This window comes from Diabrotica undecimpunctata, chromosome 6 (genome assembly GCF_040954645.1).
Source record: "Diabrotica undecimpunctata isolate CICGRU chromosome 6, icDiaUnde3, whole genome shotgun sequence".
In the NCBI taxonomy this organism is placed as follows: Eukaryota; Metazoa; Arthropoda; class Insecta; order Coleoptera; family Chrysomelidae; genus Diabrotica; species Diabrotica undecimpunctata.
Window position 1 is genome coordinate 160,262,760 of NC_092808.1, and position 11,070 is coordinate 160,273,829.

Consider the following 11,070-nt stretch of genomic DNA (forward strand, 5'->3'; position numbering starts at 1 on the left):
TACGTGAATGGTTCGGGTGTAGTTCGATTGAACTTTTTAGGCGCGCTGCTAACAAAGTCGCAGTGGCCATGATGATTTCCAATCTCCGCTAGGAGTGGCACGAGAAGAAGAAGAACTCCCTAATATCTTTACAACAGAAAATATAATAATTTCTGAAAGCTGCAAGATCATTCAAGTATATTATATAAGAAACCATTTTTTCCTTGTTTTCGTCTAATACTGACGTTTATCAGAAGAGAACATAGATTTTCGAAAGCAGTTGATGTAAAAAAGTAGGGCTAGACCTATTCATTCTGCTTATTGTCAACCTCTGTCAAAAAACTCTTTAAACAAACGATATTTATTTGATATAAACCTCTTTCCGAATATGCTAAAACAATAAAACAAATATTAAACAACTTTTGGTTGATGTACTTTATGTAGAAAACTAAATTTAAGTCCACAAGAATTTCTGGTCCAATAACCAATGCATTCCGGTTATTTCACAGATACAAAAATTTCCATATCGATCTTTCCAACCAACTCACGATATTGCCTCAGTTTTATTTGATCGAATTCCAACTAAGGCTTGCAATGACCGTTAGTTATTCGAGAAAAATCTCTTAGTTTATTGGAAAGAGAATTTTTGCGATTGTATTTCCATACACAATTTATTATTAAAGCTAAAATATATATATTCCTATCTTGCTATATGGAAAATGTTGATAAAACTGTTTTTATATTTAAAATCAGCATATATGCTGTGTACGATTGTTTTTAGTTTTGAGTTGACGCTTCTAAAATGTTTTATTTAGAAATTCTAGTAATTTTTTGATACAGATATGCTTTATTGCAGGCAGATAGTGCACAGAGACTCCGAAAGCTGATGAATATTCTTGTAGAATTGTGCAAAACTAATCAAAATGACATGGATATCATTACCATCTTTATTTAAACATCCTTAATTACTTAATACTAATTCAACAGGTGACAAAAATATGATGTTAAATTTTCCAAAGGTCCAGCAACTCTTAAGCTTTTCTAGGTAATATACAGGTGTAACACAATATAACTTGCAGGTGTTGATGGTCTGTCTGCTTATTAAAACTTTACTGTCTCTAAAAACTGATATCAAATTCAACAAACAAACTTTACAAGCAAATCTATCAATCATTAAATCTGTATTTATCTTTGTGACTAATATAATATTATTAAAACTATATATTTTTGAATAGCTGCTTTAGTAAGCTTACTCTACTTAACGAAATTGAACAAGATCGCGAGAGAACGATACGTCTACTTCCCAAAAGGACCTCACCAGAAGTGAATCTTTTTTCCTGTTCAAAAAGTTAGAAAAAAACACATGGCCATAACTATCTATCCTTACCTACTAATTTAAAAAAGGATACTAAGATTTATGGGGCAAAGTCGTGGATGTGTGTCTTACCGGACGATACAACTTTACCTCCCGCAGTTTAAAAGATGCAATTTTTATTACAATTTTAATTTCTTAACCTTCGACGCAAATCATCTTGTGCTTTTAAGAGTTAACAGAAAGGAGTACAAAAAGATTTGAAGGCAGCATGGGACACTTAATAGTGCCATATGTTGAAAAATTTAATTTATAAAAAATAAAAAAAATTGAAATTAAAAAAAAATGTTACGAGACTTAATATTTGTAAGGTAGTACTTCTTTTCATAAAAAAACCGACTTGTTGTGAACTGATAAGTGGCTCTATTGCAATTGGTAGGCTATAATAAATACAATTTTTTTACAGATTTTGAAGACGTGAGAAAAGAGAGATATCGTGTGGAAGCTTTTGGTCTAATTTGGTACAGGTGAAGATTGTCAGTAGTCATTCTTTAATGGATATATAAAAATGTTTAATTGTCTCTACAAGAATGTCATCAAGACCTGCAGATTTTATATTTAACCTTTGGCTATTGCCATTTTAATCTTGCATATTAAAGGGGTTGTAAATATTAATACTTATTTTAAAATGTTTCTGATATGGCTGATAATTTTCTAGCAGCTAGCTGACTATTTGGTTGGCGGTTTAACTTCTTAGAAGTCTCAGAAATTTTTAGGACTTTCTAAGAACTAAATTCTCAGTTGTCTTCAGCTAACATTATTTGTTACGACTTGTAAAAAAAAAAGAGATTCAAACCATTTTCAAAGCTTGTGCGTCCATGCCGTCGTGATAATCCCCCATTTTTTTTTAACTTGTTCAGCTATTCGCCAGTGAACCGCATCGGTATGCAGATGGTATATTGCTACGGGAGCAAATTTTTTGGAACCATCTTACTTTTCACTTACATTGGCAAAACATACACAATTAAAATGACCCAGGTAAATGTCGGTAAGAATTTCCTTCTGGCATTTAACATTGTTAAAAATTATAAATTAAAACATTACTATAAATGATCACAACTTCAAAGTGGTTAAAGAATTTAAATATCTAGGAACAACAATCACAAATGACTACAAATTAGAGCGAGAAGTTGAAACGAGAATAATGGCAGAAAACAGATCTTTCTTTGCATTGCAACATCTAATAAAGTCAAAACTTCTTTCACGAGATACAAAAATCCGGATATATAAGACCATAATACAACCAGCAGTCGCATATGGAAGCGAAACATGAACTCTAACAAAAAGAGAAATAAATAAATTGCTGGTGTGGGAACGTAAAATTCTTCCAATGATATATGGCTCTTGCAGAGACAACGTGACAAACGAATGGAGGGGCAGATACAATAACGAGCTAGAGTCTCTATTCGGAAAAGAAAATCTAGTCAGATATATAGAGGCCAATAGACTCAGATGGGCAGGGCATGTGATACGCAGTAACGACAATCGCCTTATAAAAAATGTGTTCTGGAAAAATCCAGAGGGAAGAAGATCTGTAGGGCGGCCTAGAAAAAGGTGGAAAGATGCAGTCAAAGAAGATCGAGAGAAAATGGTAGTGCGAAAATGGGAATTACTGGCACAGGACCGATAAACATGGAAGGCAATAGTAAACGCGGCAAAGACTCACGAAGAGTTGTAGCGCCATTGATGATGATGATGATTTGACATTGTTGCCGTTAGCTCTCAGTTCAATTTGTAGATAAGTCACCTTCAATTGAAAATTGTTATAATGTAATCTGTTTTTTGAAAGTTATATCTTTATCGGTATTAGTAGGCAACAAGCATCATAGCCAAAGATATTTACGACTGAATAGTTACGCACCGTTTAAACTTGATCATAATTAAGAACAATGCTCTATAATGTTTGCCAACGTCAGAGAGACCAAAAATGGCACAAAAGAAGACGAAGAAGACCAGCATATGGTTAAATACAATACATGTTTTTAATATCGTAGGTTTTTACACTATTTTATTAAATTTTTGAAATTTTATATAAAAAAGCTTAACAACTAATTTGAACTTCATATTTTCGTTACACATATTTTTTAAAACTTTTTACTCCGCGTTGGTAGCTGCAGGGAATATAAAACCAACTAGTTATTTTCGACACTAACGAAGAGCAGAATTCGCTTTCCATTTTAAAAATATCCGGTTTGTGGCAGATAAAAGTAAATGGGACCGAAAACTTCCTGTTCCACCATCATTATATTTAATATGAGGACATAATAATGTAGCTACCTAGCATTTTTATCCAATTTAAATGCCACAGTTTTCAGGCCATTTACCAATATTTTTGAAGCGTTTTTTATTAGCGGGTAGATAGGGACTCTGCGCTAGTTATAATGTTTGATTTTTATCTCTACGGTAAATGAGAAATATTATTTTTAAAATATTTATGGAGTTGAAATAATAATGTGAAGTATGTGACCCAAACAAGCTTTACAGCAATTCTGAAAAGTATTGAAAATACCTCTGTGAAATTATTTGGACTGTTCAGCTTTTTTTATTCTTGTGGTTCCACAAGTTTGGTGTCTAAAGATTATATTCAAATAAAAAATAAGTTGATATCGTTTCTATAAACGCTTTTTTTATATTGTAAAAGCATTGCGCCTCAGCTTGAGAGTACTAGAAACTGAAGATTAAACAATTCTTTTGTTGTTGTCAATAATCCTTTCCTCATTCATTAAGCCTAATATTGCTTTTATTTTGTTTTAATAATCTCAAATATTCTTTTGACTACTAAGTTTTGAAATTATTTCTATGAGCTTTCAGTAAGATTTTGTATAGCATATTTAATTTCCATATTTATTTTAAAAATCTTAATTTATATTTCTTTTACTATTGTCATGTTTTTATTTATTTGTATCGCTTTTAGTCTTCTTCTTCTTCTTCCTCTTTATAATCAATTCTGCTTGTTCATTGGCGGATTAATACCTGTATGGAAGGTTGTCACTCCATCTTTTGCGCGGCCGTCTGATACTTCTTTTGCCGATTGGTGACTTATCTTGCTATTTTGACGACACAAGTCTCCTCCATTCTGCTTGTCCATACTCCATTCTTTTTTTCTATTTTGTGTCAATTCATTTATACCCTGTGCGTTACATTTTTTTCTAATGTCTTCAATTCTCTTTTGATATCTCAGCGTATTTCCTGTAATTCTTCTCAGTACTCTCATCTCTGCCGTTTCTAGTAGCATTTGCGTTGTAGTCGGCTGTGTCAGGTCTTGTTTCTGAGGCATATGACATTATTGGTCTTACACTGGCTTTACAAATTCTTGACTTCATCTTAGTGTTATTGTGTCTGTTTCGCCATATAATGTTATTAAGGCATCCTCCAGTCTATTTACTTTTTGTATTTGATCTCTCACTTCTTTATCCAGGTCTCCATAGCTAGACAGTGTAGGTATTTTATTTCCATTACTTGTTCAATACTGATGACATCAATTTCTATTTTATATCTGGTTGGTTCTTTGTTGACTACTATTGTTTTGGTTTTCTGAGATGAGATTGTCATAATAAATTCTTTTGCTCATATATTAAATCTGTTGACCATTCTTTGCAGTTTATCTTCATCTTGGGCTATCAATATTGCGTCGTCTGCGTGACAGAGTATTTTCATGATTAAATTAAAGAGCATGGGACTCAATGAATCCCCTTGTGTTATTCTGCTGTCTATTTCTATAGGTTTTGTAAGTGGTCCATCTATTCTGACTTTTCTGTCTATTTGTTGTTTTGGTAGATGTTTTTATAATATTTAGGGAAACTTCCCTATTATACAAAATATGGATCACATCTTTGAGTATTACTCTATTAAATGCTTTCTTTAGCACAAAGTCACACAGAGTTTTTAGTCGAATGCGTATATCAACCACTATAGGTACTAGGTGAGACCCAGTATGGGTATTAGGATATGTTTCTTTACCTATTTTTAAAATTACTATTTATTAAAATCATTCATGTAGTTACAAAAGAAAATATTAACAAATTAAAAGAATAATCCCAGTGGTTTGCTATATATTTTGCCCTCAATAATTATTATATCCTGAATATAAATATTAATATCCTCATTATGAATATCATCAATATTAATGTCCTCAATATTATTATTCCAATTATTACAATTATCTTTAAAACGTTTTTGGTCCGAGTCGGACGATCATCAGTGACACCAAGAAGTAAGTATTTCCACGTTAAAATAATTCATGCAAAGAGGTCAAATTTTAACTGTTAAAATAAAAAGCATGTGGTTCATATCCAGTTATAATAACTTTTATATTTAAATAATAAATAATATAATAATAATAAATAATAATAATATATTTAAATAAACTATATATTTAAATATATTAAATTTTAGAAATGTGGAAACACGAGGTCAAAGTCATACAATATTACTTTAAGGGAACATGTTTATCTCTGCACCAAAATTTTAAACAATCTTTTTGCCTTTCGAAAACGCATTGTATGGTATTACTTACTTTATCAGAGAAGTACTCAATTCAGAGACATTTAAAATTCAGTGGTATATAAAAATTATAATTTTTAAATAAATTATAGAATTATTTTGCAAAAAATATTAGTTTGATCAATTTCTGTAGCAATTATTCACGCGACAAATGTGGATCGAGGAATATGAATCTTCTTTATCAGTAATGATATACTGATGTTCTTTATCGCTACATTTAAAAAAATTTCTAACTAAACTCCTCATTTAATTTTTGCTTGTCCACTGCTGGACATAGATCTCCCTCATAATTTTTCATCTGTTTCGATCTTGTGCCTTTGGCATCCAATACCTATGGAAACGTTTTAAAATCGCCAGTGTAACGTGTTGGTAGGCATCATCTCTTGGTCTCTATTCCAGTATTCGCGTTGTCAATCTGTTATTTTTCATTCGAGCCACCTTACCTACACAATTTCACTTCAGCCTTGCTACAGGTCTTCTGATTTCCATCGTAGCTGGCGGTTTGAAATCTTGTATTGGTACTAATTCATAAAAATAAAAGATACTATAAGATAATGAAAGAACTTTTTATGTAACAGTGATATTCACTCACATAACACAAGAAATAAGAGACAGTTTGTAGTACCCTATCGACATTTAGAAATAAGTAGGAAGTCATCTACTGTCTGTGGTTTACTACTGTATAATCAACTTCCTCAAAAATTTAAAAACATTCATTCAACTACAGCTTTTAAAAACCAAGTCAAAGAGTACCTAGTGACCATGTGTCCTTATACATTAGGTGAATATTACCAGAGTGTATCTGTGAATGCCCAAGCTGTAACATAACCAAATTTAATGTTATTTTAATTATATTATGATGTCCATAGTGTACGTTTTATATGTATTTTAATGTTTTAAATATTTTTAATGTATTGCTTTCATTTTGTTCTAATGATTAATATTTATAATTTTAGTTTGACTTGCTGTAAACCTTGTTGTAAATTACAGTCAAATAAACTATCTATCTATCTATCTATCTATCTATCTATCTATCTTGTATTGCAGTAAAACTCCCAACATAGCACGCTCCATCGCCCTTTGATCCACACGGATCTTTTTCACTATTCTTTTTGTCACAAGCAATCTACTTTTTCTACTTACCTACTAACTATTCCCTAATAAATCTTTATTTTATTTGATAGCAGTATACCTACCACATAATTGAGTTTTAGACTCAGTACCCTCTTAGGATTATCTACTCCATTAGATCTGCTGATCACCCAAAAGAGTAAAGCAATTTTCTTTCGAAATCAAAACCCTAAAGGTTACAAATAATAAGCAATTATTATATTAGCAACCATAATTGCCATAATATAATTTTTTTAACATAGTTTTGCGTTATTTACTAAGTATAAACATCAAGTTCCTCCTTATAAAGGCCCGATTCACAAATCGAGTTACTTTTGTGAAAACATTATTTTCCTTTCTCCGGTCTCTTTTAAAAGAGAAACGAACTATCACTAGATAATATTTCAAGCATTTTATTTTTTTATACTATTCTGTATGTTTTAAAAGTAGCTTTCGCAAACATAATAAGGATAAATTAATATCACTCAAGAAAGAACTGGTAAAAACATATAATTTAGATGAAAAATATTAACTGAAAGTAAACAAAAAAAAAACTAACAAAAATTCTCGATTTTTATTTCTCCTTACATATAAAATTTCCACTTTTAAAAAAGATTTTACTTAAATGTCTTTTTATAACTTCGAAATTGTCTATTGATTAGCAAATAAAAAGTCGACATTTTTAGTAATTTTTTGGGTGCTATTCAAACTTTTAAAAATTTTCTCGTATTTTTTAATTATGGCGTATAACTGTACACATGAAATTATTTTTTAAATCCACAGTGTTTGGACTATATACAAATTTAATTTAACTAAGTTTTAATAAATATTTAATTAAAGTTTATCCACCGGTAATTTTAAAAATATTTTTTAAAACTGGATTTTAAGTAAACAAAATCATAAAACGTTACCTTAAAGCATCCTGCCATTATAAAAACTGTGAGATCACCGGCTACTAAACACAAATAACACAAACACTTCAGCTAATTATATTCCGAAACCCATCGTTTTAATCGTCCAAATCCAAACGCAGAATCAAAGAAAACCTCCACGACCCCTGATATCAGTTCGGTCTACCAAAAACAAGTGAGTATTAACCTCAGCATATATGGTGAAATATACCGAATTGGACATCCATGGAAGGTGTATTGTATGAGGGTTACACAGCGTGTTTCCGCTGCCAAAGACTTGACAGGTCATTGAATACCACCTATGCTGACGCTACACACCGTTTGGAACGATAACCTTGAATCAGTTTTGAATTATTTGTTAAGAATGGAATGACCGAAAAAGATTTACTGTTCACGATATAAATTAGCAATAGTGGAGATCTGTAATTATCTAATTATCCGTGTTAAACAGCAGCGACGAAAACAGGTAAAAAATTTGCTTAATATGTTGAAATGTGATTGACTGGTAGACGTGTGTGGAAGAAAAACAAGTGTATCGAAAACAAATTACATGAGCAATTAAAGGTATAATGAGGAAGCTGGTTTATTCATCCAATACAAGGGGGACATAAAAAAATTGCCCTCAATTGGGATTTAAATTTGCACAATTTAGCTGTCAAAATAGATAACTAAGAAAATAGTGATAAATGTCAAAAATTTGAATTAATTAGAGAGTTTAATACTGGTATAAATTTCATCAAATTTTAAAAATAATGAGCGATAAGAAGAAAAGTAATAGATATTGTTCAGTGCCACAATGTTGCTCAATGTACGAAAGATATACATCTTGACTACTTTTCAAAGGACAAGAAATTACGAAAAAACTGGCAAGTAGCTTTTTGTATTGCGAAACCTGTAACAAAATTCATAAATGTATGCAGCCGACACTTTAAGAAATCAAATTACTTTTTTCCAGGTAAATCATATTTGATATGAAATTTATTTAGGTAATATTGTCTCAGCCTGGTTCCTTCTCAATCACTGAAATAACGTTTTACTTATTTCTTAGATGTGAGAACTGGTAAACGGTTTTTAGAGAAAGGTTAGATTCTATCTGATAATCTATCGATTCGATCTTTGGACAAAGTGTTGTCCCCTTCACAAAGAATATCTCGAGAAGAGAGATCAAAAAGAACAAAACAAACATCTATCTAGTGCAGTATCTATTTCAAAAGATGTAATGATTAACTCAGATCCAACAACGTTAACAATTACGGAAGATGAAATCGAAATTAACACAGGTACAGCGATTAGAGCAGTTTTAGAAGACATCCGAAATAGTCCAGAGTTGCAGCGGGATCACTAACTGAAAATCAGCACAGAAGAGAAGACTATTCAAGTGACCCCATCTGTATTATGTGAAAGCAAAAAGGTTACTTTGTATAATTTGATACCAACAAATCGCGATTTAAATGCATTCACGGGAATAGCCACTCTAAATTTGCTGGAAAAAATTTGTAAAGCTGCTAGTTTGTTAGAAAACAAAAATTCGAAACCATTATTGCTTCAGACGTATTGTTCTAATGTTTGCTAAGTTAAAAAATGACCTGATTTTTCTTTGCCTTTCTGTTATATTTGGTGTCTCGGCAAACAAAGTTATGTAGAAATTATTTTTATATAACGGTGGAAGTTCTTTCTGAAATATACCTGCAATCCCCTGGCTTGGCCAGGAAAAGAAGAGATTCAAAATGGAAGTTTAAACAATTTCCTAAAACAAGAATTATTTTGGACTGCACAGAATTACTTTTACAAAAAAGCAAGTGTCTCAAGTGTCGTGTAATGACTTATTCTCACTACGAAGTGGACCACACATTAAAAGTTGCGATTGGAATGATTGAAACCATCTGGTTTAATTACATTTGTAAGTCCTGTTTGTGGTGGCCGTATCTCAGATAAAGAAATTTTTATTCAATCAAGATTATTGGACAAATTGACACCAAATAAGGATGCTGTAATGGTAGATACGGGCTCTTTGATAGAAAATGAATGCACTGGAAAGAAAATCGAATTAATAAGACCGTCATTTTTGGGAAAAAGAAAACAATTATCAATGCAAGATGCTCTTTGGACTGCTGAAATTGCTTCAGCAAGAGTAAACGTTGAAAGAACTATAAATCTTCACGGATAAAAAGCTTTAAAATTCTTAAAGCAAGAGTTAATTTATTCCTAGTTTCTTATATGGACTCTGTTATAAATATAATTTCAGGTATTGTTAACCTTTCTGCAAGAATACTTAGTAATGATAAATATTAATTTATATTTGTATCCTGAAGTACCGCTACAATAATTCCTATTTTGAAACCTAACATAAACAAGTCCAACCCGGAATCTTATAGACCAATATCGTTAACATCTTCCTTATGTAAATTTCTAGAAAAATTTTTAAATAGACGGTTACAATTCTTTTTAGAATCAAAAAATCTGATAGTTAATCAGCAAAGCGGTTTTAGGACAAATAGAAGTACAACTGACAATTTAGTGTCGCTAGAATCAGCAGTTAATGAGGCATTTGCAACTAATCGACAAGTTATAGCTGTCTTCTTTGATATAATTAAAGCTTATGATACTATATGGAAATATGACGTTATTGTTCAATTACAGCATTGGGGCATAGATGGAAATTTTCTAGCATTCATCAAAAATTTTCTAGATAATAGAAATTTCCGAGTTAAATCAAATCAGGAATTTTCAGAATACTATACACAAAAAATGGCATACCCCAAGGATCTACACTAAGCGCAACACTCTTTTTAGTAGCAATTAACGATATCCAGTACAGTATCCGAAACCTTGTTAAAGCAATGCTATATGCAGATGACCTCTTAATCTATATTTCTCATCATAAGAATCTTAATAGGGCATCAAACATTATTCAACTTTTTATTAATTTCCTACAAGAATGGTCTAAATCAACAGGCCTGAAATTTTCTACAGTTAAAACCAAAGTAATGTGCTTTTCTCGAAAACATCAAATTCTTGCAAATCTTCCAAAATTAACACTATACGAGTAAGTTTTAGAAAACGTTGAGGTACTTAGATTTCTAGGTATGATTTTTGATTCAAAACTTACTTGGAACAAACACATCCAATTACTTATTAAATCATGTTTACAGAACATAAATATTCTTAAAGTACTAGCAAATCATAACTGGGGCG

At 31.2% G+C, this 11,070-nt stretch overlaps 1 protein-coding gene across 2 annotated transcripts in view; it reads right to left on the bottom strand.

The window, feature by feature from the left end:
- The window catches only part of LOC140442950 (uncharacterized), a 49,395-nt gene extending 41,234 nt beyond the window's left edge, over positions 1–8,161 (bottom strand). The window contains exon 1 of one of the 2 annotated variants that reach the window (XM_072533911.1): positions 7,876–8,161. In XM_072533911.1, coding sequence (XP_072390012.1) covers positions 7,876–7,893 — 18 coding nt within the window. In that variant the 5' untranslated portion in view covers positions 7,894–8,161. The remainder of the gene's footprint in view (positions 1–7,875) is intronic. The other variant, XM_072533910.1, reaches the window with a different exon arrangement.
- Positions 8,162–11,070: the final 2,909 nt, after the last annotated feature.